At 44.9% G+C, this 26514-nt stretch overlaps 1 protein-coding gene across 8 annotated transcripts in view; it reads left to right on the forward strand.

Annotated features, from left to right (window-relative positions):
- Positions 1-26514, forward strand: part of TSPAN4 (tetraspanin 4) — a 400378-nt gene that overhangs the window by 306772 nt on the left and 67092 nt on the right. For all 8 annotated transcript variants that reach the window (XM_082761010.1, XM_082761011.1, XM_082761007.1 and 5 more), the window contains one exon: positions 25463-25654. In XM_082761010.1, coding sequence (XP_082617136.1) covers positions 25463-25654 — 192 coding nt within the window. The remainder of the gene's footprint in view (positions 1-25462; positions 25655-26514) is intronic.

Here is a 26514-nt window from a genome sequence, read left to right on the forward strand (position 1 = left end):
GCTCCATGGGAATAGTGGGCACCGCTGCAATTTCTAATTGTTCTTTATTGTTGAGATGGTGACTGGGATTGCCTTAGCCCCTGCCTCCCAGTCTGTCTGAATCCTGTACGAGACGGGGCTGTGCATTTGTATCTTACTGACTTACTGCTGCGCTTTCAAGTGGTGTTTGCTGAATTGTTGTCTTGTGTTTGGTGGTGTGGGTATACACGAAAAACTAAACCGCCCTTTTGAACTGTAAGCAGTAAAATATGTATTGTGCTTTAATTATTTTCATTTTTGGCAAAGCTGCTTTATAATACAATTATGTGTGTGCCCAGGAGCATATGGGATTGAATTACTGGGTATCTGCCTTCCAACACTCTCACCCCATACTTAAATTGTATGAATCCTTTGGGAACCAGGCAATTGTGAAAGTGTTAGTTAGCAAAAATATCCAAAGTTGCACACAAACATCCTTATCTCCAGAGCTGTTTTGTAGGTAACTTTTATTTATCTAATTGCTCTGAGTATAGGCTTTAGATCTCTCATCAAGCAGATTCTTACAAAGATGTTCTTCCATGTGCTGGGACAAGAGACATCTGGGGAAGATGGGGATCACCTACTCTGGCCAAGCGTGAGAAAAGGAGGAGGGGAAAAACAAGTCGTTGGGGAAAAATAAGTCTATTAGCTGAAATGAAAGCTCTGGTAATCCTTATTCAGACAAGGTTTTTGTTAATATTCCACAAATAATCTTCTTTGTTTGACTATGCTTTTTCTGGTGTTTTCTTTTAATTTTTCAATGCTTTATAGAAAATGAGGTGCGTGTGATGCTTTTGCAAAGATGCCAAAGCAGAAACTACTCATTGCTGGGGATGAAATTAAGGTCAATACCACATGCAGCTTATGTCAGCTTGATTAAGACTTTTTTTTTTTTAATCTCAAAGCAGTTATAATTAAGCAGAAGCAAATTTTGCATGAACATTCTTCTCCTGAGTTATCCTGCTTCCTTAGGTAATCTGAAGTGCTGTAAACTGTTTAAATTGAACTAGGTGCATGCAGACAGGTGTTGGCAATAAACTAAACAGAACAGCTTTGAGCCAGTTTCAGTATGAATTTGCAGTAGTAATTTGTAAATGGGAGCAAGGCAAAAGTTTTTGACAGAAGTTGTGGAGTCTCCATAACCAGGGACAACTTGATTGATGTTGACATTGTGCTGCGCAAAGACTTGATTCGAGATCTTACCCAAAACCACAGTGGCAAGTTCCACCTCCTTAAGAATGTGCCAGGGAACAGTGAATTCCTCCCTAGATTTCCACAAGGGATATGCGTCTAGAGATGCTTACATAAATCCTTTTTCCTTTGAGCAGAGATGGACACAGCTTCTGAACTGGTCTGGATTTGGTTTGTGCGACTCTCTAGCAGGATTTTCCTTCACTGCTGCTCATCAGCTTTCACAGATTTCAGTTCCACTGTTTGAAGCGTAAAAAAATCTTTATTCCATGTATGTTTAAGTATGTTCCTAGTGGCTCAAAAGTTTCTCTTTCTTCATCAGCTACGCTGATGATTCAATTTCCTGATTTGTTCAGGGCCTGGGCAGAGTTTTTGCCTTCTGGCGCTGGTCCAAGCCAGGTTTCATTGGCTGGATCTCTGCTTATACACAGAGGTGGGTTTATGATTGCTGAGATTACACATGGGTATTTACCTAAGGATAATAATATGCACCGTGTGTAACCTCTTCCTCGGGCTTTTATTTGAATATTATGGGGAAAGAAATGATGTTTCTACAGGGGTTTCCTTCCCCGTTTCTCTCAGGGAGGGGGGGAAAGCAACAAACAAATGTGCCATATTTTCTAGCTAAAACCCATTCAAACAAAAGAAGTCCTAAATCCATATTAATCACCGCCACCTCTAATTTTTCAATCACTGCTTGATTAAATTGCTGCCTAGATTCATGCTTTCAGTGATGGGGCCTGGTGAGCACTCTACAGCGAACTCAAACAGAGAAGTAATAAAGTGCTTTCTGTCATAGGCACTCCCCAAAGCACCAGACACAACACAAGTTATTAAAAAAAAATTCCAAGAGTGAGCCGCTGTAAACTGCGCAGAGAGGAAAAAATGATTGTCCAGGGAAGTGGAAGAAGATTTTAATTTCATATCCGCAATTACAAAAGCAAATACATCTGTACAGAGGGTATTTCAAAGTCAAAAAGAAATGAGCAACATCAAATGGTTGGGGCTGTGTCAAGGGCTAGGTTTGTAAGGGTTTTAACCACAGTCAAAAGACGAGAGCCCATTATTTCTCTTTCAATATAATTGTCAGCATAGAGCACGTCCATCAGTTAATAAGCTTGCATTGATCCACAGCCCCTTGCCTTTAAATCTTCCCGTCAGTGCAGGCCTTCAACTGCAGACGTGCTCTGATTGCCACCAGAGGTGGGGTTTTATTCAAGCCAACTTGAATTGGTGTGCAGCCCTCTTCTGATACTTCATGGCCACTCTGAAATTTGGGCATGTTGCTGGAAGACTCGAGGTAGACCTGTGGCTCTTGTGCCTCCTGCCACCAGTGAGTGCTTACAGTGCTGCTCCTGTGCTGCTCCCTTGCTTGGGCTTCAGTAGTGGTTATTTTCTTTAAAATGCAGTCCGTGGATCTCCTGCAATTATATGATTATCCTCTTGGCTTTACACCTTGTCTTCATCAGCTCTGTAAGTCGTGATGTTGATAAAAGCACATACTGGCCAAGCTTGCTCTCCTTGCCAGAGTGTCTCACAGGGCACGTTGCTGTGTTCGGACACCAAGAACACAACTTTCTTTCCTCCCACCCTAACGTGGCTACAACACTAGTCAATAAAGAGTCAACATGAGCTAAATCATTGTAAGTCAATGTTAAGCCAATTTGGGAATGTCCACGCTAAGGTTTGTGTGGACAACAATTTAGTGAAATCAATTGAAAAATCAATGTTGGGCCTCATCTCTGTCAGTTTAACTAGCTTCCCTCCCGGTCAGCTCCCAGCTGTCTCATAGCTGGCAAAAACCTGTGACATAACATTATCTTAGGCTTGCACAGCCTTCATCGGGAAAAGGATTTCAGTCACTGAACTTACAGAGTAAGTCTGGGTCGTGCAGGGTTCTGCCCAGCTGAGCGGGTGATGAAGCAGCCTGCTTGATGCCCATGGCTGCAGCACATGGAGGGCACGACAGCCCTGTTGGTGAGACGCCAAAGGAGGAGCTGAGAGCTGAGTGCGCATTTTTTACCACTTCATGTCTCTCTGTCTTTTTTCTCCCCCCAGATAGCTGTGGTAGTACAAATCTCACACGTGGTGTCTGGGTCTTATTTCCATTCATTTGTTCTTGGGAAGCTTTTTAAAAGCCGCAGATTACAAAAGTAATAAAAGCACTGCTGACTGCAGCCACTGGATGCTAAGAGTAGGGCTGACACATCAGTGATGCTCCCCCATCCTGCCCGCTCAAGTCAGCGCACTCCAGTGGAAATCCAGCGCTGGTGTGATGCTGATGAGGCAGGTTTCCTGAATAGATCTGTCATCACACAAAGCTCCAACTAATTACTTAGCAAATGCCTTCGAACCTTTGGAGCTAAGCATGATTATTCTGGCTAAGAAGGGTGTGATTTCTCTGGATGAAGTATTTCTTCCCTTCATTTTCTTGTGCTGTTGAAGACATGCTGTTAATGCAGTGGTTGTGGTGCTGTGCTGACTTCGTGTTTGCAGGTGCTGCTTTGCCTCTATGGGAGCCACAAACCTGAAATAGGGTCACAACATTAAAATTCCTGCTTGCTGTAGCTTACCTGTTGAAAGATTCAGGAGCGAGGTATGTTTTTAGCCCGCGTTACCCATACATGTTCAGTGGTTGACCTACATCAGACTTCACAGCCCTCAGCTAAAGCTACCGCTGGTGCCCGTAGCGTAGAGGCAGGGAGCTGGCGTGGGTAATTGCTGCCTCTTACCGTACAGCAAGGCACGTACCCCGTGCCTCTCCTGGAAAAACCCATCTCGTGCTGCTCTGCAGGAAAACACAATCATCCCACAATGAGCAATAACAATTCAAAAACATTTCATAAACATTTCATTAAAAAAAGACAACCCCCAGCACAACAGCGGTGTTTCATTTTCCCAAAATGACTTGGAGATCTCTTTGCAGGCTGCGGTAGAAATATTGTTGGAGCAGTGGGTCTGAGGCTCTGTCCTTCCCCGCTGTCCTCCCATTTAACATCAAAATACGTTGGGGCTTCCTTCTCTGCTCTAATACTATTGTTTGCAAATCTGTATTGCTCTTCTGCGCTTTAAAACCCTGACCCAGACCGGTTGTGCTATTAGCCGCTTGTTTGAGAAAAAGAGCCAAAATTGAGCCCTTCCAAAAGGTGCTAGGTTGAATGTTGAAAATGTCATCTAGGATAGCTGTGTGCTTACCTCTGCTTTTCAGAAAGCACAATCGTAATTTTTAATTTCTGCAGGTCCCTGAGGGAATCCTACTAGAAAAAGCTGATAAGGGAAATTGCTTCTAATTCTGCAGCACACTCCACCCCTTCCCTCATTCAGTTATTATCGTATTGTGCTAACAGTCCTGGTGACACGCTCGCTGCTCCCTTGTCCCCTCCTGCTCTGCCACTATTTTAGCCATTTCATTAGAACACCACGTCCACGCTTGTTGTTTCGAGTAGATGTAATGACTTGGGATGCTGAAGTCCTGAGGCAGGCGCGGGGCTAACCTTTGCATCCACTGTGATTGTGTCAGCTAGTGGAAATCATTACGAGACCTACAACACGAGCCTGAGAACAGACAGGAACCTGCAGCCAGCAGTTGTGAACATCTTGGGGTTGTTATGCCCAGGCAGTCAGGCATCCTCTAGCCAGATGGCAGGTGCTTACTTCATCAGTGAATCACTGCTTTAGCAAGGAGATGGCATTATAACAAGATCTTTACTGTGTTATCTGAGTGACTTCTGGTTTAGTCAGGTGAGTGATAAAGAGAAAAGGAGCTTTAATAGCAATAAGGTCACTTGGTTTCAGTTCTAAGCTTGGAGGTGTAGCACAGGTCAGGGAGGTGCAGCATACACAGAGGCGTTGGTTCTTCAGGCTTTGACAGATTTACTTCTTTGCTTTCCTGACTTTGCTGTTGAACAGGTTTTATTTTTCCAGAAGAAAATCAGATGGCTGAACTAGGAGAAACATGCAGAGCAAAAAAGGAGATCTGAGCATCTTCATCCCGAGCCCTCTCAGCCATCCGCTGCCAAAGCAGCCGGTTACAGAGCATGCTGATAGAACATCCCCGCTGCACGCTGTCGGGCTGTGTGGCTGGCTGCAAACTGCCTTTTGGACGTAGTCAGGGGCTGGACGGGCTTTATCCCAGTGCAGCATTACCAGCTGCAGCTGGTAATGGCCCCGAGTTCCCTGGGCAGACCCCTTTGGGGATAGCGTTCCCCTCTGCAGCGTGGGACCGCTGTGAAGAGCAGCACTATCACCTTTTGCATTTGCCTGACAACCTTTCGGCTCTTCAGTCTGTTTGATTATAAATGCCAGAGCTACTTAGGAGAACATATGCTGTCAGCTTCGATTGGCTTCCTTTGTAATTTTGACAGACAACGTTCCTTAAATATATGACACAGAGGCTTACTCGGTGAAGGCTGTCACGTAGCAAGACAAAGGGATTTTAAGAATAATAATGACAAGTAAACATCCATCTTTGGTGGGCTCTTGGTACAATTCTTCGAGAAGGCAATTCCTGTGAAGGGTGTAAACAAAATGTTAGGAGTTGCTAATGGCAAGAATGAGAATGTGCAAATATGATTTTTAGTGATTAGGGTAATTAAATACAATACAAGGTTTGGGATATTTTTTATTTCTTTTTTTTTTTTTTTTTTTTTGCTTTTAAGCGGGAAGAGGAGCTGAGCAGCTCAGTAAAGGAAGATGCAAGTAGGATAAAGGACTCAGGATGCAGAATGGCTAAGGGCTGGATTTGCAGAGGGTAGGGAAGCAGCCAGAGAAGCCAGGGAAAGCTCATTTTGGCAGTGTGATTTGTACAGCTGGGGACTGCTCACTTAGACGGAGAAAGAAAGAAGTAGGGGCCTGGAACAGAAAACCTGGAGTGAAGGAGAGCTGATGAACAGCAGTACCAGACAGAAATGGGATGAAGTACACAGAACGGTGTGATTTGTACCTGTGGAGGACCTAGCCTGTTAGGCTTTTTGTTTATTTGTTTTTTCTTTTGCCCATTTGCACCCATATAAAGCTCAGGATTGTGTGGCTGATGTCATACGGGTTTTCTCATAGTTGTCTCCTGTCAGTCTAATTCTTTTTTTCTATACTTGTGTGTTACTAAGTGTTAAAAGATACCACAGTTACAAGCTTGCTGGTTTCCAGAATATACCATCAGAGCTGTTACTGTGTTTGTTTTTTTTTTGTGTGTGTGTGGCTCCTGGCATCTCCTGAATGGCAGAGATCATCCAGGGCTGCCAAAGGCCCTCTGACTCGCTCGGCTCTTACACCGTAAGCTGCGTGCTTGGGGGTTTGCAGCTCAGTGACACTGGTGGCTGCAAAACTTGGGTGTGCAGTGAAAAGCTGCACCTCAGCTCCAATTTTGCTGGATTTTGTGCTGTTGTATTTTTGTGTACTGTTCTTTGTGCCAACAATTGGGGGGAGTTTTTGCCTTTTTTCTTTTTTTAAATGCCATTGTTGTGGCAACAAAAGGAAGAGCTCTTCTGCCCTTCTTTACTGAATCGTGCTTTTTCTAGGAGGGAAGTAAAATAAGTATTAGAAACAGAATCAAGAAGACTGAAAACACAGGATGGGAATAAAACCACATGACTGTTTCCTCCTTTCTTTCTCCCACAACAAAAGGAGAAGGTGCACGAAGGGTGAGCAGAGTCTGCCCTGCTGTGGGGAGGCACAGCAGTCTTCTGTGTCCCTCTGCTCTTACAGGGAATTGCAGCAGTGAGGCTTGGTGGCTGCTTGCATCAGTGTCCTTCCAAGGAAGGCCCTTAAACCAGCAAATAGCCACAGCATGCTGGAGTGCAGGTGGGTCAGAACTGACCAGGGTTTGGATGGTGCTGGGAGCATACATCATAACACATTTGAGAGGAGCCTCGCAGTCGGGCTCTCTGGAGGTATTTCTTTGTCTTAAGAAATAGCCCAGTCGCCTGAAAGTGGCTGCAGTGTTGGGGGGAGAAGGAAAGGCCTTCAAGATGTTTGGGATGGTTTCAGGAGTTTGTGTTCAGTGCCACCCTTTTGTTTTTGAAAAGGTTGCCTTATAAATTTGCACTGGTGACTAGGAAAAGTCCCTGGTGGCTGGGAAAAGGGAAACACCGTTCCCATGGGTAGAAAGGAAAATCCATAGACCTACAGAGCAGTGAGCCTCACCTCTGTGCCTGGGAAGGTCGTGGAAGCTTGGCAAGGGGTTGGGACTGGGTGGTCTTTAAGGTCCCTCCTTTTCATCCCAAAGCATCCTGTGGTTCTGTGATGTGCTAAGTGCTGTGTAGCGGCAGGACCACGAAGCATCGCTCAGGTTAAGTGACTGGGAACCTGAACTACAACTCTTTGAACTCAGGGGAAGTTTGGGTATGGCTCATGGCCAGGAAGGGGCATAGGCATATGGGTAAAATGGTACCAAAATAAAGGAGAAAAAAAGTGTGCTCTTGGCATTCACCTTTCAAGCCAGGTGTTCGTTCTTTGCAGTGAGATTTACCACTCAGGATTTGTGTAAGTGTGTCGCTGCTGGCACGCAGCTCAGCGCTGAGCCCTCCGGTTCTGCAGCACAATGCAGGAGAGACCCCAACGTGGCAGCGTTGCCTTTTCCTCCCGTCCTTTCTCTGTAATTCAGGTACAGGTCTGACTGGTGAAAGGCACCCCAAAGGTTTGTCCTTACCAGCTCTCCCTGGCCTGCTCACTTATGCCATTTGTGTGTGTGTCAGTTTTTCACACCTGCTTTGAAACAGCAAGGGAAGATAATGTGAGAAGAGAGAGCAAGCTGCCTTACTCTTTCCTTCCACACGAATGCTCGGGCTAATCCAGGCAGGAGCCTTTCCAAAGGCACAACTTTATCAAGCGCCAGCCGGCTTTGTAAATTGGGCCTCTGTTTTGGATTGATATTCTTCGTGAACAAACTCAGGAAGTGGAATTTAAAAACTAAGAAAGGGATTCAATTATTTTAGCTTCATTACACTCCGTGCTGCTGCTGCTCCTCCTCTGGAGAGCACTGGAGAGGCCCTCGTGCTGCTTCAAGCTCTTCTCATTTACAGCAATGCGACTGCATGCGTTGACCACATTTTCCATGCCACTGATCTCGCTGCAAATGCTCTGCTGCCTTGCTTCGGGCTTATCTGCAGAAAGTTAGCGACATGCATGGACTTGCCAGTGCTTCTTGTAACTGAGGGCAGTTCAAGGGGCCTGGGTTGTGCCTTTCTATGTTCCTGGTCGCTGTGCTCCCTGCGCCTTGGGTGGAAGGGGAGGAATGCTGGGTCAGGAAAGCTCCCAGTTCGTGCGTGCTTGCATGGCTCCCTGAATGAAATGGCTCTGTGTTGTTGTCGGAGCTGGCGTTGGCTGTGTCAGGTGATTCCTGCTTTCAGGCAATTGACATGCTTTAAATTGCATCAGCTAATTGGCCACTGAATGCCCCGCTGAGAGAGCGCTTATCACACGCATTAAGCACGTATGAGGACATGCAGCTTGTTCTTTTTTTTTTTGACTGTCGCAATTTTTTCCTTTCCCTTATCTCCTGTTGCATCCCATGTAGCATTATCTGATGTGTTTTTCATCACAGTGACACACTTACACTCCTTTATTTTTTTCTCTCACCTGGTGTGCCCAACTGCAGGCTTACCCCACTACAACTCAGACAGCAGAGACCATCAGTAGCAGCTTAGGATTGCATAAACCTTCCTGGGCATGTTCAGATCCTCTCATGTACCCATCCTACAGCAGCCACAGAGCCAGGCAGGAAGCATTTCATCGATCAAAGTCTAGCTGAGAGTCTCTAAGCCTTGTGATGCATGTGTGTATGCATATATAAAACATATATATATTAATTCCACCGCGCTGGCAGCTAGCTGATAAGTCTAAGCAGAGAACAGCGTGGAGATGCCAAATCTTTCACAAACGCCTCGTGTGTGGTCAGTCCAGAGGGGAGCATGGGGAAGGAGGGTGCGAGCAGTGCCATGGGAGGCCTGCGTGGCATCCAGCTGTGTGAAATAAAGGCGGGTGGCATGGCTGGTGCAGTCATGCTCAGGTGGTTCTTCCCCCTCGCTGCGCCCAGCCCGCGTCGTCTAGAAATCTCCTCCTCGGAGCAGAGCCTGTGGAGGTGGCTCAGTTGAGGCTGGAACTGCTGCAGACTCCCTCTGTCTGCTGCCTGGCTGCTATTTTCATCCCAGCTGATGCCAGGAGGACTTTGGCTGCCCTTGCATCAATCTGTTTGCTGCGGGACAGGTGGTGCTAGGCCATTCCGGCCCTGAGCATGAGCTTGTTGTAGCCAGTGCCATCAAGACCAGACTGCAATGAGCATTTGCGGAGGAAGAGTTTAATGACTGGGGCTGGAAGTTGAGCAGGATGCAGCGGAACGGTCTCGCAAGGTCTCCAAAGCAGCTTGGGGATAATCATTGTAAGGTGTGGGGGGAGGCAGCAGGCAGTCGTGTGTCGCTGCTCCCGGTGGCGCTTGGAGAAGCGTTGGCTTCCTTTTCCTGCCAGAGCTTCAGAGGGTCCGTCCTCGGAGGGGCAGCGGTGGGTCTGCAAGGAGAGGAGCAGTTTCTCACGTAGCGATGCCAAGTGCTGCTCCCGCTCTCACAAATATTGCCGCCGTTTAATTCTGCTCCTCGAGCTGGCAGCAGCAATAAAGCCAGCGAGCAGATGCTGCACGGCGAGAAATGATTTCTCTGCCTTTGGTTTCCTTGCCCTATAGCAAAGTTGCGTAGCGAGCCGGTTGTGTCTGTAATAAGCCTGGCTTTCCAAGAGCTGCTCTCGGGTAGGAGATGGGGAAGTTTCACTGTGAGCCTCTTGTCCTCCTTGTCAGAGTTAATTTCCCATTTCTAGCTGGCTTTGAGGGAATGCTGTGCTTGTTTTGTCAACTTGAGAGCAAGGGAAGCTGCAAGTTTCACCTGTTGAAAGCCCCGAAGTATGTTCAGCGTGCCACGTGCTGTCGTGCCACGGGCCTCACAGGAGGCTGGGGATGCTCCTGGCTGCCTGCAGCCATTGCAGGCTCACAGCGTGCTTTGTGTGGGATTGCAGTGGTTTAAAGAGGAAGGACTGGATTTTGAATGTATTTAAAGTAAAACAAAGCTGTAGGATTCCTGCCTAAGCCAGGTTTTATTCCACTTCAGTGGAAAACGTTGAAAAACGTTGTATCGCCTGCAAGCCTCTGCTGGACTTGTCCATTGAGTGAAAGCAAATGTGACAGAATCAGCCCTCTGCCAAACGAGGGCTGCTTTTAATGGGAGCGATGGCTGGGGAAGCTGCTCCTGGAGACAGCTTCACTGCAGGGCAAACCGATGCCACCACCTCTCTAGATGTAACCTCTTCTGTGCTGCCTGTTCTCGCACGTGATGTGGGGCAGGCGTGCTGGACGCACAGCGCTACGTGCAAGGCTGCCAAGGAAAGCCTGACTGTGATTTCCTTGGCCTTGGGAGAGCAGGATGGTGCTTCACACAGGAAACCTGAAGGATGACAACTTGGATGCAGCACCAGCCTCGCTGGAAATGGTGTCAGGCTTTGATCGCAGCTCCTCGGAGGGCCTGATAGGAGTATTTATTTAAGAAGCTGGTGTTTCGGAAGCTACTTCTAGCTGCTTGCACCATCCGTGGCTATTAAGGATTACAACTTAAGATAATTATTCTTTTAAGAACTGGCTTTTATCGGAGAGGACTAATGCGCAGCACCATGTGTGTCTTGGTGGTGCTTCAGCACTTCCTTGTAATCATTCACTCTAATGCTGCACAACTGAGCAAATCCCATGGCCATTTCACCAGATAAAATGGAAAAGATAGATGAGCTTTTCCCTGCCCCTGGAAGGCTGACAACAAATCTCAGACTCATCAGACCAAGGAGGAAGCAATTACCCTGACAGCAGCCTGCCAAACAGCAACGTTCTCCCTTAAAATAAAGGGGCACGATGACATCATATTTCCACCAGCTTTCCCCATGCTGCTGCAGTGAAGGGAAGGCTTCTTCAGGAGCTTTCCTCTGACTCTTTTCTGCTTCTACATCCACGCTTGCTTTGTTAGCTTGTTTCCTGCTGCCCAAATGCAGTTTCTTTCTTGCAGCTTTGTCCCAGAAAGACAGACTTCTGCTAAATTTCAGATTTCTTTGGGCAATTTCACACCTCTGCACTGGCGTTTACAGCTTTGCTTCCTGCCCCATCATGGGTCAAGGTCGAGCATAGAACAGCTCAGGCTGAGGACAGAGATGATACAATTTAGTGGGGGAACTTGCCGGTACCAGGTTAAATGTTGGACTAGATAATCTTGGAGGTCTCTTCCAAGCTGAACGATTCTAGGATTCTGTATTTCAAATCCTGAGCAGCATCTGAGAGGAGTGTTTTAGGATGCGTAGAGGAATACTTGCCAAAAACCTCTCGTTTTCCATGCATCCCACGTAGCATTGCTCAGAGGAACATTGCTGCTCTCTTTTGGGTTCAGCTGCATGCCAGCCACTGTGCCGAGAGGCTGCTTTCCCCAGCAGCTGTGGTGTGGACGAGGTTAGCCAGGAAGGCTGCTGGCAGGTCTCTTTGTCTTGGGTCCTTGCAAGTAAAGTGGAAGGATGAATTCCAGGTAGGCTGTCATTGAATCCACAGCACCCAAGGGCTGGATGGCAAACACCAGCAAGAGCGTAAGTGGGAAATGCCCTCGAGTCTTGGATTTCTTTAATTAGTCTAGAAGTTTGGGAGTTTTCTGGCCCCTAGGGAGGGATATACCTTCCTCTTGGTTTTCTCTCCCAGGTACGTGTGCATGGTTTCTTTGAGCTTCATTCGCCGTCTGTAAGCAAGGCAGAGAGCGCAGGCATTGAGCAGAAAGGAGTTCTGGTTCAGCGAACACAGAAAGCCTTCAAAGTAGGGATCAATGCAGGGCTCCAGTAAAATACAAAAACTGCTGAGGTTGCACACGATGAAGGACAAGGACAGAGAGGCAATATTCATCCACATCACTGAACCTGGAGGGAACTCGTTAAGCAGAGTAGGCTAGTTACTCAAAGGATTTTCCCTTGTGTTTCTCTGCTTTATCTTTCCAACAGTATTTGAAGACTCTCATTCATCCTGCTTGTTTTCTGTGTCTTGTAATGCTTCAGCTCTGTATTTCCATACCAGTTGTTTTCTCTTGTGAGAGAGCATCTTAATGGCCAGTCGCGCTCCTAGGGAGCCACGGGAAAGAGAGCAGCTGGACTGAAAATTGGATGCTCTTTTTTGGTGTTTTCCTGGCACAAGTCCATTGCAGTAGCACAGTTCCTGAGATGTGCCACCTGCCAGGTAAGACACCATCATTCGAGATTAAGCAACAAGTGTTGCTGTTACTTGATAGACAGAAATTAGAGCGAGAGACCATGCTGGGACTGAAAAGACAGAAAAATCACTGAAGTGACTGCCTCTGGGGGATCTTCTGTGCTGTCTGAAGGCAAGCTGCTCAAACAAAGCTCCAGTGATGAAAGTTTTCTGTCCCTTTGATTGTTTGGCCTGTTAAATGGTTAACAGAATTGGGATGGAGACTGCTGAAATCATCTTGAGACTTCTCTTATTACTCAGCTCCTCGATTACAATTTGAAATCAGCCATTGAGCTCTTAGTGGCTAAGGGCCATTCATTATGAGCAGGTTCTTTAAAGTACAGCTGCAGCCTGTAAGTGGCCTGATGAGGAGATGTTTAAAAAGGCTTTTCCCTTGATTCACAAACAAGGCTTGTAGCCTGAACTTAACTGAGAGTCTTGTTGACCTCTTCTTCCTTCCTATCCCTAACCTACAAAAATCTAGTTAAGCCATGATAAGGGTTCGCTAACTGAGACAGCCTCTTGTTCTTGTTTGGGTAAAGATCTCAGCCTGTCTGTGTGTGACTTCCTTTTCTGTCCCTCATCTCTCTCTGATCCAGTTCTCTAGTCAGCCCTGTCCCACCAAGCACAGCCACAGCGCAGCAGTCTCTGCCCTGCAGCTGGTTTATTCTCCTGCCTATTAAATTTACATTAAATTCCACCATTTCATTTTGGGGGACATCCTAGAATTAGCACACTGCCTGGTGTCAGAAGGCCTTTGTCTAGTTTTCCTCTCTCTGCTGAAGGCTGTAACATTTATATTTGAAAGCTCTTTATTTTTCCACCTGTGGCATTTGAATTGCAATGCACCCTGTGGACATTTCAGCTTTGTCAGCTTGACTGTTATTAAGCTGTAATCATTCATCATCATTGGCAATGATTTTACGTCCGTTTTTTTTAGCAACTATCGCAGAACGTTTATTGGTAAACTGCTGTGAGCGTGCGAAGCCTAAGATACATAATTTATAAAGCCGTATTTCTGTAGCAGTGCTTTATGATGGAAGGTTGTGCTGAGAAAGCGTTTGAGGTGATGGTTTATTTTTAGATGAGCCAGAAGTCTTTGTTTCCATCTCATTTCAGGCACCGGCACAGAATGATTGAGAATCTCCAGAAACCCAAAAGCTTTTTTCCCTCTAATGGCGAGAGAGAGTATGTAAATAAAACTGACAAACATAAAAATGCAATAAACTACAACTGTTTCATGAATTTATAACGTGAGGGGGCAAAGTAATAAAAAAGCTATAAATTCATGTCAGTCACCCTCCTTTATTAAGAGCCACCAAGCAGCACGTGGAACGGGCGGCGCGGCGGTGTAAGCACGGCTGAATGCTTTCCGTGAGCACTCGCTGCAAGGGGCTTGTGAAACGGGGAGAATTTCCTTCTTCAGGCTCCATGTGTGTAGTTGCATGGGGTGGGACAGTATCTGTGTCATAACCATGAGGAAGAAAAAAAGGAGTAGTTTTAATGAAGAAAGGTGGCTGAGTTAATTTCTGAATCACTTGGGGAGGATCAGGGAGCTTCACAACCTGTTATTGGGAGTGAGAATTCTCTCCTGCCTTTTAGATAATAATGTGCCAGCCCAAAAGCTAGTTGTATGGATCTGAGGTTAGAAAAAATATCTGCAATCTTTCTGTGTTTTAGCCTGTAGCATGACAAAAGGAGGTGGAATTTAATCCCGAAATCTTCTGCAGCTGAGATGTTAACAGCAGTATTTATATGACCAGAGGGGGACTGGTTGGTAGCCCGCTGTGTGGACGTGTGGTTTGGACAGTCCCAGTGGGAGCGCTTCGTGCTCCTTGTTACTTCACAGCCTGTGTGCTCACTCAGGTGGATCCCCAAAACAGACAGAAGGGGAAAGCAAGGGATTCTGTGGGCTCTCCTGTTGGTGCTTTGCAATGACGCCGCTGATCAGGGATCTGTTCAACTGAAAGCGCTCCTTCCAAAGCAGCTGAAATGCTTCTGCAGCAGATACGTGGTTGGTGGTAGGAAAAGACTTCAGTGTTTCCTCTGGGGATAACTAGCGCAGAAAAAAAAAGAGATTGTTTGAGGTGGCATTCATTACTGATGGCGTACTGCCCGTGCTTGGAAGTGGCTGGGGATACGGCAATTGTATATAAATAGCAGCAGTAAGAGTGCAGCAAAGCCTCGGATGTGTTATTGCATAGCAAAGACTAATATAAATAAGCAATCATTAAAAATTGCTAACATAAAACAAGGGAATAATCTTTGCTCTCTCTTGTACTCCCACCCAATTAGAATAGTTTCCTTGACGAGGCATTTGGGCTATTGAAGTGCGAGATGCTGTTCCAGTCACCAGGCTGGTTTTGTTACAAGGGACTGCTTACATGGGATCATTAGGCAGTTGCGATGGTAGTAAATACTTTGTTTGCCTGTACAAATATGATTAACACTCCATAAAAGATTGAGAACGCTTTTTGCTCAGCCTCCTGATGACATTCAGTGAAGGAAGATGAGTCCTGTGATGTGAGGCTGCTTGCTATTCGGGTGCGATCGCTGCTCCTGAGTCAGGAATCGATCAGGGGATCGATACTGAAAGTGGTAGAAACCCTTCCTACAGCCGTGTGAACCATTTATTGATGGGACTGTTTCAGAAAGACTTTTCATTAAAAGCTAGTTGCAGCGCACGAGTTTGATCGTTCTCCCCATCTCAATGAAGAGCTAAATGTCAGATAAGGGAGGTTTTACTGCCTCTTAATGCCTTTCACATTTCGTTAGTGGTGCTGGTGCTGCCATGCTCAGCTGTCCCGCGTGGAGCTGTGTTTGCATCTTGGATGCCCAGGCTGGGATAGTTTTGTTTGCTTGTTTAATTCAGGAAGGAATATTAAGGCTGCGTGCCTTCTGTGAGCTCTTAGGGCTGTGGGGGTTAAGCTGCATGCTGGAGGGTAACGGGGTTTGCACAGCCCAACGTGGCAGAGAGAGAGAAAGGGAGAGGAGAGAATTGCATTGGAGTGATCTGAACCTGTCTTCTGTTGCATGATTTTCTTCTGTATGTGAAGCCTTAGCCTCCCCGCCTCGTACTCGAGATGCTCTGTAGTTCATTGTGTTCCCCATATTAAGCTCGCAAGTTCTGTTGCTTCCATCGATTGATGCTGTAGTGTATTACGATGCACTAAATGATGGAAGTATCCTTAGCATTACCAATAGCATGAATGTGAAGAAGCCTGTCAATAAATACCAATGACAAGCTGTTCATGCCTCATTCAGGTGCTGGAGTTGTGTCATGAAGCTTCCTAGGTTTAAGGAACTGAGATTTTTGGGTAAAAGTCCTACTGCTTTCCAAAACCTGCTGGAGATGGCCCAATTCCTGAGCAGGGCTCGAGCTCCTCGAACGGAGAGCTCCAGGAACCAGCCCAGGTTTGTGGAGGCACCTGGAGAACGGTGGGAAAGAGGGACTTGGTGTGGGACAGAAGATTTATCTGTCTTTGCCAGGACTCGAGGTATTGCCAGCCCCTCTTTAGCACAGAGCAGGTTGGAGGGAAGGGAGCCCTGTTTTCCTGGCGTCCACACTGACCTGCACATCCAGCCCTCTGCCTGCCGTCCCAAAACTTCCGAGCATTGCATGGTTGTGACCCCACACGTCCGTGCTGGCACCGTGTCTTTCGAGTGCCACCAGCTGCCGAGCAAGGGAGGGAACTTCAGAGATGGACGGGAGGGCAGGCAATGGGATAGCTGTACTTGTCGGGGGGAGAAGAGCTGCTTGATCGCGTAGGCTGTATCTTAGCAAAGAAAAACGATTTCACTTTGAAGAGGTCTCCATCAGGAAAATTAGCCGCAATCACTGTGGAATGCATCAGCACAATTTGGGACCCGGGGCAAGGGTGCTCTTAAAATCAGGCTTGAGATGCAATGAGCCAAACACGTCAGTAAAAGCAGCATCCCTAGCCCTCGCTGCCATTTCCTAATCCGCCCCAACTTGCAGAACTAAGTTTGGCTTCTGCCCATGTGCGTTGCGGGAGACCCTTTATTCAGACTATTTTTAGTCAGATACGGGCTTATGTAGTCAAGACTCTTATTTTTTGGAAGCTTTTGTGGGGATGGATATCAGCGTTAGTTCTTTCTTTCCCCCGGTATCAGCAATTTTCTATTTTAGATACACAACTAATTTTGCATTTAGGCTATAGTATCTATATTCACTCTGGAGGTTTCTATAGTAACCAGCCCTGTGCTATCTGCATACCTCTATAGATGGATTATACATGCAACAGGAAAATATTTTTGCTTCTGTTTTTCTGCAGACTGTGCCTGTTAGCACATGTTTTAAAAACTTCTCGAGTAATGTGAAAGACTGTCTCTGTTGGCTTTGTACTCCTTAAAAAAACCTGTTTGTTTATATTTGTTTTTTCCTTTCTGACCCCTGTCATCTTCGTATTTCAGTACTTCTTAGTCTAAACCCTTCCAATGCCTCTAAGGGAGAGAAAAACTCTACAAACACTAAATAATCTGTATTTTTTTTGTAGTACAAGAAATCTGTCATAGACCAACTGAGCTGTGGCTTCTGGGAGGCATTATTTGGTGCTTGTTGTCCTCAGTTTCTCTTGTCACCTCACCAGATGGCTTGGGTAAAAATCTCTGTAGATAATCTCCTTTCCAGAAATTACACTATTTTTGAAGACCAAATTTCACCATTTGCTACTTTTGTTTTCAGTATTTAACAGTGTGTATACGGCAGCAAGAGGCCAAAATGAAACCCACAGCTCCAGATCTGGTCTTTTCCCAGGTGATCTGAAGTGACTATAAACTTTTTGTATCAGTTTGCAGCTGGGAGAGAACTGGGACTCTGGAGCACATCCAGTTTTCTCCCTTTTCTGCTTCTTTTTTAAAAGCTTTAACTCCATTTGATGGATTCTGATTCCAGACCTCATGCATGTATTCCTCTTTAAAACTGTATCGATTTCATTACAGTCATCCCAGGTGGACTTAGAAATGACATTTGAGGAGCAGATGAAAAAGCTTTAACACTTTCAATTTGGCAGCGATTAAGATCAGAACCTGCAAAGAGGCTTTTTTTTTTTTGTTTTGTTTTGTTGTCCTGTAGCCACCCCCTTCCTTCTTCTAACTGATGTATTACTGATGTATTTGCGCTGTGTTTCACTAAGTTGTTGTTAACATGGTACATAGCTTCCATTTGAGGTAGGTTTTAGGCAAATTTCCAAATCAGATGCCTGTGACATTGATAAGTACCATTTTTAAGTATGCTGTGATCATGTCTAACCTTTTTATCAGCAGTGCTGCCTTGATAAGTCATCCTCACCTGCTATCTTTCTGCAAGGTTTTGCATCCTCAGTGATGTATGACTTTGCAGTACCGGGCCACTGAGTGCCCTGCAGAAGTGACTAATTAAAGTCAGGGGCAGTTGAGCACGTACTTAAATGCTTTGCTCGCTAAGGGTGCCATTGAGCACATTTAAGTGTTTCCATGAATTTTGAGCCTGTGAAAGGAAAACACCCTTTTTACATGGGGTGTTTTAACTCATAAATGTTGTGGTTCCATTCTTTTGTAACAGTAGTTGATAGATAACTGTGATTTAGAGGAGCAAGTACTTAAGAGAATACTGCTCATAAAACAGCAGGGATTAACTGAAAGACTTTTTATTCACTTTTCCATTAGCAGGGTGTCAGTATGATATTCTGTCTTTTGACATCTTCAATTGTCCCCAAATTTACTTTAGTTGTACGGGGCTGCAATTTAGTGGTAGACCTCAACTGGAGAAGAATAATGAATTTCTTAAAGCTTAAGCTCTTGAGGCTCTTTCCTCACCAGGATAACTGAAAAAACAGCTTTTTATACGTTTCCATTATTGACACTATGAAAATAAATGCCTTTCTTGAACGATTGCTTTTCCCATAAGCTCCAAAGTTCTTTTCTGTAGAATTTCTAGGCTTGATAAAAGCACTCTTGCTGTTTGTCAGGCTCACATGCAGGATAGAATACCCTAAAACACAGCTTGTTTATAGGAGAGAAATGTCTAAAAGGAAGGAAAGCAACAACACGAGCTCCTGACGTGTGTATCTTCCAACCTGTGACAACAGACTGCGGTGAGAGAGCAATCAGGGCACGAGCCCCAGGATGATGCATCACATCTGCTTTGAAATCATTTTGAGCCCTACCTGCTGTGTTGCACCACTGACTATGGGTAAGGCAGACAGCACATGAATCATTTCATTAGGAGAAGTCCAGACCAGCACTCGGGCTGGCCCCTCAGCGCTGTTATCAGCGAGGTGATTGATCAGTCGTGCTGGTTGACACCTATGGGGAGCGTGGGCATGTGACTCTTGGAAGCATTTGGCCGCTGCTTGTGTACATAATGGCCCATATTCCAATACAAAATGTTTGTATTTGAAACTTAAAAACTCCTTTTTTAAGAAAAATGAAAAGATGGGATCACAAGGCCAAACAATTAGTTTCATAAAGCTTTAATTTTTAATCACTCTGTGCTGCTTATCTGCAAAGCTGAAGAGATTGGCATTTGGAACGCTTTGTGTTTTACTCAGTTGTGCTTTTTTAAAGCATCTTCCCGTAAGTCATAGAGGTATTAGTGAAAGAGTTCAAAAGTGGAATAAAATGACCTCACAACAAAATAAAATTTTGGCTGGAGAGAACAGACTGCAGTGAGTAGATGTTGTTCTGAAAGAAAGCGTTGAGTAGAGCAGCATCCAATCCATTTGTGATGTGTTTTTTCGTGGGATAATGTCTGTCTACTGGGTGGATCTGGCACTCATTCCAGGCTGAGACCAGACGTGTCTGTCTGAGAAGCAATGCAAGTGAGAGCCCATCTGAATTAGATGGGGAAACGATTCCCTGAGTTGTTCTCCTTCACAGGAGGGATTTACAGACTGTGGGCTTGTTGTTACTTTTTTCCTTTTTTTTTTTTTTTTTTTCCCCTTCTGTACAAATTTTGCAATGTGCCCTACTGTTGAAATCCCAACCTTCAACAGAGTTTTGAGGTCTGTCCTAAGACCAAACAGACTGATGACTTTTCTGCCCTTACCAAGGTGCTAAGGTATGTGGAATAAGAGGCGGAAGGTGTTTGCATTCAACCACCTTTTAAAAGGTTGCTTAATCCCAGTAGTGGGAAATGAGGGAAGCTTTGTGCTATAATCTAGGGGATCTGGAAACCCAGCTCTCATTGATTGTTATTGACATAAATTACGAGACAGCTGAAGTGCTCTGGAGTGCCGACAGCTGAGAAGTGGCTGGTGGCCGTCCCAGTTCCTTAAGCAATGCTGACAACCTGGGCCGTGGCTGTGAGAGGAGAAGGGAGCACGTGTGTGTGAAGAGCGGATGTGGAGGAATCTTTACTCCGGTTCAAAATGCAGCCAAATAACTTGATCCTTTTTTATTTTATGTACCATGGCTTAAGCACTGTGTTGCTTGTAGTTTAGCTGTTGATGGCACAAATGCAGGAGTCTGTTGCTTGTGGTATAAGTTGTAGGACTTTGCCACAACAGTTCTGACTCAAATCACACAAAAAATCAAGTAGAGTGGGTGCATAGAGTTAGTAGGCCTTGTTCCAGGTTGGACAAGTAGTGTAAGGAGGGTCCAATTAGGGTCACTGTGCCCACTGGAATTAAAATACAGCCTCTGTAGGTCCAGTGGGTCTGAGGAGGAGGAAGACATTTTGACGTTGTTGCTAATTACGGGACAGCTTTGTTAGTTTTGGTTTGAATAAGATCTGCTCTCATTGACACAAAAGCAAGAGCATGACATATAGGTGAGGAGAAACAGGGAATTAACTGGTGTCTATAGCTATAAACCTGTCTCCGAAAACAGGCTGATGCCAAGCAAGGAAAAAAACCTCAAATTGCAAGTAACATTGAAACTAGGGAGGAGAGGAGAACAATGTGAGGAGAACCACACAGATGCCCATCATGTTGACAAAGATGCATCTAGCCAAGTACTCTATTTAGGGTCGTGGCTGTTCAGGGATGCTGCAAGAGAACGTAAGAAGAAAGGACAGATAATAAAGGACGCTTTTCTCAGCTGCTTCAATTTACAGCTTAAGGCCTTCGTCTGCAGGGGTTGCATCCAAACTATTGTTTTTAATAAAAGCTAGGGCACTTTGCCCTCCTTTGATTTGTGTAATCCCTCCTTGAACCTGCTTATATTTTGATATCCACAAAACTGTGGCAGTGAGTTCCAAAATACAATTAAATGTTTCCTGAAAAAGTACTTGCTTTAATTGGTTTTAAACGTGCAGACCAAATGAGCGCTAGCTTTTTTAATCTCAAGAAAAATAAATTACCATTCTCTATTCCCCTTTCTCATCCCGTATTGTATTTTAGGGGCTGCTGCTGTTCAGTCTCTTCACTCCCAGGAATGTCATCCCCACTAACTAATTTCATTCTAATTCTTTTCAAATTATTGCCAAAAGGGTAGCTCAGATCATGGCCGCTTTGGATGATATTTGCACATTTTCTTCGTCTCTGCTGCAGAGCTCTAGAGCCTAATTATCCTAAGGGCAGAAATGTGCTTCAGCTCCCCATTCACTACTCCACTTAACTTTCCAAAATTGGAGGCGCAAAGGGATTAACTTTTATAATATCCTCGCCTCTTATACTTGTTAGGTTTCAGGCCTCCAACTAGCAAGAGAAACGCGTTGTGTGCTGATGTCGAGGAGATTCTTCAGAGTCTAAAGGCCACAAAGTGCTGGCCTGAAGGTGTTGGCCAGAAGTGGCTACCAGCCACCACCTAGCTCTTGGTCCTCCTAGCCAAGAGAGGCAGCAGCCACGAGGAGAGGCTGCTTGCATGTATGCATAGAGAAAGCCGCGGTGCCCACAGCAGCATGTGAGCTTCTGCTTGGGGCGTGTAAGATTCATTACATCCTGTCAACGTATATACGTATTCCATTTCCACCTGACATGTATCCAGCTACAAGGGACAGTAATCTAAGTCCGCCTTACATTACAAGAACATCTGCTGGATGATGTTCCCATCACTGCTGTTAATACTTTGATGTTGATTTTTTCATTGCATCCTCTTATTTCATAGTTAAAGGAGGGGGAGGCACATTCACCCAAGAGGAACTGCATAGCAAGTGGGATTGAGAAGGCCCTTTTTGTTTAAATCTGTGGAGGCTGGGAGAGAAACCTCTAAGTAAATTAATTACTGTGAGTACAAAACTATCGGCTGTACCTTATACTTGGGTTCTGTTATTGGTGGATTTTTTTAATACAAAAGGAATTATTAAAAAGAGGAAGTATGATGGGTAGATCCCAATCAGATACAATATGAGAAGCCTTGATTAGATGCATTTTGTATGTAATAAAACCAATAAAAAAAACACTTAAAGACACCAACACCATTATCGTGAACAATGAGGCAATTTCTCCTGCGGTATTTTAAGCGTGTAGCTGTAGCTTCTGAATTATTTTGTCCGACAACACGCATATATCTGGGGCTGTTTGGGATTACTTTGTTTACAATATTGTAAGATCAATTCTAAGTGCATGCTCTGAAGTCTGAATAATTTATTTTCTAGCCCATTAGAACAATTTGGAGGATCTAATTCTGTAGGCAGCTTTTCTGCCAAGAGAGTGAGTGTACACATGTCTGTGTGTCTCTGGGGGGAGAGATGAACTGAATCTGTGCTTTTAGAATAAGCCACCAGCTTTATTGCTTGACCCTGCCTGGGAGCAATTTATGTTGAGCAGAATAAAGCATTGCTTCCACAGCCAACTGCAAAGTCCAGGGCTTGCAAGGAACCCACCGGTCATGTCTTTGTACTCGGTGTGTCGCGACCGAGGCACGGACGTATTGAGCAGCCTGTTCCAGATTTACACCAGGAGCTGTCCTGGAACAGACACTTCACTCAAATCTCTTAAGACTTAGGGCTAGGAAACCATCCCTTCTGGTGCCACAGTGTTTTGGCACAATAACAAAAGATTTTACAAAAAAAATGCAACACTTACTGGAAAAAAATAAATGTTAAAGGGATCTGCATTCTGCTTTAAATTTTGCCAGGTTGCCTAGCTCCCCAGAGTAGAATATCATGAACAATTAGGCAAATACCATGTTCAACATTTCACAAGGGATTAAAAAAATATTGTTTTCAGCAGCCTGACATCTTTGAGGTGTTTTGTTGTTGTTGTTGTTTGTGGTTGGTGTTTTTTTTTTTTTTGTAGTCAACCTTGCACTTGCCACGTGGAGCCAATACAGACTTGTATTTGGTCGCCAGTAGATCAGCTTCGAGCTGTAGTCTTCTTGCTAAACTTTTTGTTTTAATATTTAGTGCCTCTTCTAACTGTGACAGCTTGGCTGCTTGCAAAGAAGCCCCTGCATTTCCAAGAGTAGCCCTGTTAATGGTTTTGTGTTTGTTTAATTTCACATCTCAGCAAAGCCTGAAAGCTGTCAGGACTTAATATCTCATCACTCTTCTTCTGCCTGCTTGGCACAAACAGGGGGTGGGGATGGTGTAGGGGAAGTAAAAACAGAGGAAAGGGAACATGGTAATGAAGTAAAATTGTCTGTAACTTAACAGCTCCTCAGGTATTAAGGCAGGGAAATCAAAGCAGGCAGCACAGAACCAACCACAAGAGTTTGAGATACCTGGAATAAATAAATGGGATTCGGGCGATCACTGGGATTGGAACTGGGAATTGTCACTGTTCAGGAATGGGGGGGAAAGGCAGCCACGTGCTGTTTGGGAAAAGAAAATAGTCTGCTCCTGTGGGTTCCTATGGATGTCATGGTGGGTCTTGGGTTCCCTGCAGCATTCCTTAACCAGGTGCTTGAATGTTATGTTCAGTGGCCGGAAATTTGCAGGGGTGCTTTGGTCCTTGGTGGAAAGGGAGATTTAAAGAACCGTGTAGACAAATATTAAAGGCAGCCTTCGTTTCCCAGGACGTTACATGGCAGCTTAATGGTTTTATTCAAGGAATACAAGGGGACCTTCAAGTACTGGAAAAGGAACGGGGCTGAAGTGCTGCCATTGCCTAAGAATCCCATTGTGAAATCCAGTTGGAGCCAGATGGTGCTCAAGGGGTCCCTGTGCTTTTCAGGTTTTGGTGAATTAACCGAAGGAAAATTGGTGTTTGAAATGTTCAGCCCTGATCTAAGTGAGTATAACCAGACCTGCACTGTTTTACACAAGCCATCTCTTGGTCTTTGGGTTTAACTCAGGTATCTGCCACCTCTCCTTAGATCCTCTTCTATTGTCCAGGTAACCTTCAGAGTTTTAGTTACTTTTTAGGGAATCCATAGCAAATTTCTTCCCACTTTTTCCTTGTTAATATCCCCTTGGGTGCCCTAAACAATTCCCTGTGGGATACCTTTTTAAAATATTTTCCCCCTTCCTCTCCTCTAGCTATTCTTCAATCATTTTAGACCATTGTAAAGATCACGGTCCGTAAGTGGGCACAGAGGGAAGGTACTTCAGTGTATGTGGTCATGGCACACGTGGGACTGTCCCTCCCGGGTGTTTATGGAGGGCACTTTGCAAAAGGGTGATGCAGAAAGCCTGTATGTGAACAGGCTGCTTAATGGGGTGGTTCGAGTCCATGGGTCTTGGAGTCTGCTTTCTCCCAGTGCAGGTACTTGATGATGAGGTACAGTTGATGCTGTAATTCTGAACAAAATAAACTGGTTTACAAAATAAACTGGTTTACAACTGGGACAAGCAGTTGTGCCTTGAGACGCAGCCACCTTTCTGGTCTCCTATGGAGGGGGAATTCAGTATCATGCAGAGGCAACCTTAGCAATTAGTACTAAGAAATTGCTTTGGCTTTTGTGCTTCTCTTCTGTGTTTCATTTCTGAGGCTTAGCTCTGCCCCAGGATTAGCTCTGTCTCTTTCCTCTTCTGATTCGGGATCTGCCTTACATTCGTGCACTTTATGCAGACATTTAATTGATATGCTCCTATGTCTGGCTTACCACTTTATGAACACAATTTCTTTCCTAGCCTTTAATTGATTTGGATAATAAAGTGCAATTATAAAACTCAATAAAAATTGGTTATTTTAAGGAGAGAGAAGGAAAGAAAGAAACCTAAGTGATGCTCTGCTGTGTGACTGTATAATAATGCAAAATCCCCTTTGGTTTAATTCTATTTAATTGCTCAGCTTTACTCAGATTGTTACAATTCTGCAAGCTTTCTCTCAATTATAAGCAGCAGGCTTATAAATGTTTGCATTTTTTAAAGTTCCTTGTGTATATAATAATTGTAAATTTTATGTTTTTGTGGTGGTGGCTCTGCCTGTGCTGCTAATGCTCCCTTCTCCTTGCTCCCATGCCTGAGGAGCCAGTACAGTACGTTAATACTGTTCCCCTTTCAAGTCTTTCCTAAAGCAGCAAAGTCCTCTTCTGAGGATTGAATTGCCAAACCAGTGGCCACATTAGCAGTAAGCATCTATTAATTTCTGTAATGTTAGAGGAGAACTCTTCCTCCTTCTCTGGCTCCTTTACGTTCTGAATGCCCAAGGGAGCCTTGACCTTGGTGAGGAATTGGGAAGAGGTGTGAGGTGTCCTACCAGGGGATGCTGTAGCAAGATTGACTTTTAGCAAGTGCCAGAGACAGGAGACGATGTGTTGGGATGGGAGGAGCAGGGGATCCAAACTGCTTCAGCCATTCTGGGCAGCTCTGTGAGGTACCTAACTGGGATATGGATTGTTTCAGCCCCTTTGAGATCCGAACCACTGGGAATGTCTCTTTTAGTGAGTGTGTGCTTTTTCACTGGAGACCTGATATTTGAAACTGTGGCTTAGAGTTAGGAAATGTGAGCCATTTTTTGAGTATATTATCTTACTGCTGAGTTTCCCCTCAGTAAAATGTTTTTCTTTCTCCTTTGTCTGCTTTCTGTACTTTAGACTGAAAGTGCTGTAACTAAAGACCATTTTTTGTTAGGCACGTGGGATCTGCTAAGAAGCAGTCATCATACCACTGCCAAATCAATACGGATTAACATCTGGGGTTACTTTGATGCAATAACTAAGCTTCTTTGTTTGTCTTTATTTTTCCAGTTGGGAGGCTGTGGAATCCTTGGAGTGGGCATCTGGCTGGCTGTTACCCAAGGGAACTTTGCCACCCTCTCCTCTTCTTTCCCGTCCCTGTCGGCTGCCAACCTACTGATCGTCACAGGGACTTTTGTCATGATCATTGGCTTCGTGGGTTGCATAGGTGCCATCAAAGAAAACAAGTGCCTCCTGCTGAGTGTAAGTATTAAGCCGCTATGCTTTTGCAGTGATTGCTGTCTTAAGACCCCAGTGTTATTCCAAGGCATGTTACAGCGCCCTGTATTTCTACAGAAGTTGCCCACTTGACATGTAAGAGGTGTGAGTTGTGTTGGATTCAGTCTTCGGTAGCTCTCAGAAGTTGCTAGGTCATTTCTGACCATGCTTTTAACCTGTCCTTGGAGCATGAGACCTGCCAGAAGGGAAGGGCTGGTGGTTGTGTGGGTTTCTTTGAACTTTTCAGAGAAGAGGGGGAGATTTGTGAAGACAGCTTTTGCAGTGTACTCTTGAATTGTTGCTTACTTAGCTGTGGTAGCTATCTACTCCTAATGTCTACTGTACTGGGACTGATGATGTGAAGTCCTGGGCAGAAAGTTCAATGTAGGCAGGAAACGTTGTGAAGAGACGGGTTGTTTTTGGCTTAAATTGGAAATGAAGTCCTTTAAACTTGCAATGTTTGCTTTGCCAATCATTAACTCTCAAAACACTGAGACGTCAGGAAGCAAAGTTGCCAGCATGAGAAGATTGCTGTGAAATCAAAGATTAATAAGGTGCCAGCTGTCCATAATTTAACGGAGGCTTGAGCCATATAGCTGGTGCATTTTATCAAAATGTGGTTTGATGACACTCAGTGCTGGGCTGACGTTACAGTAGTGAAGCCACATACTTGGAGTTAGTTTATACTTTTTGGTCATGTTCAGGTAAAGAATGGGAAGTGAGTGGGGTGGCCTTCCTGCTCCAGTCCAATAACTCACAGTGAGGCTCACCAAATCTCAGAGTGAAGTGAAGCTGGAGTTTAGTTTGGTGAGCTGGTGATTGCTTTGTAAAAAGACTGTTCATCA

Source organism: Aythya marila (genome assembly GCF_965140915.1).
Source record: "Aythya marila genome assembly, chromosome: 5".
NCBI classification, from domain to species: Eukaryota; Metazoa; Chordata; class Aves; order Anseriformes; family Anatidae; genus Aythya; species Aythya marila.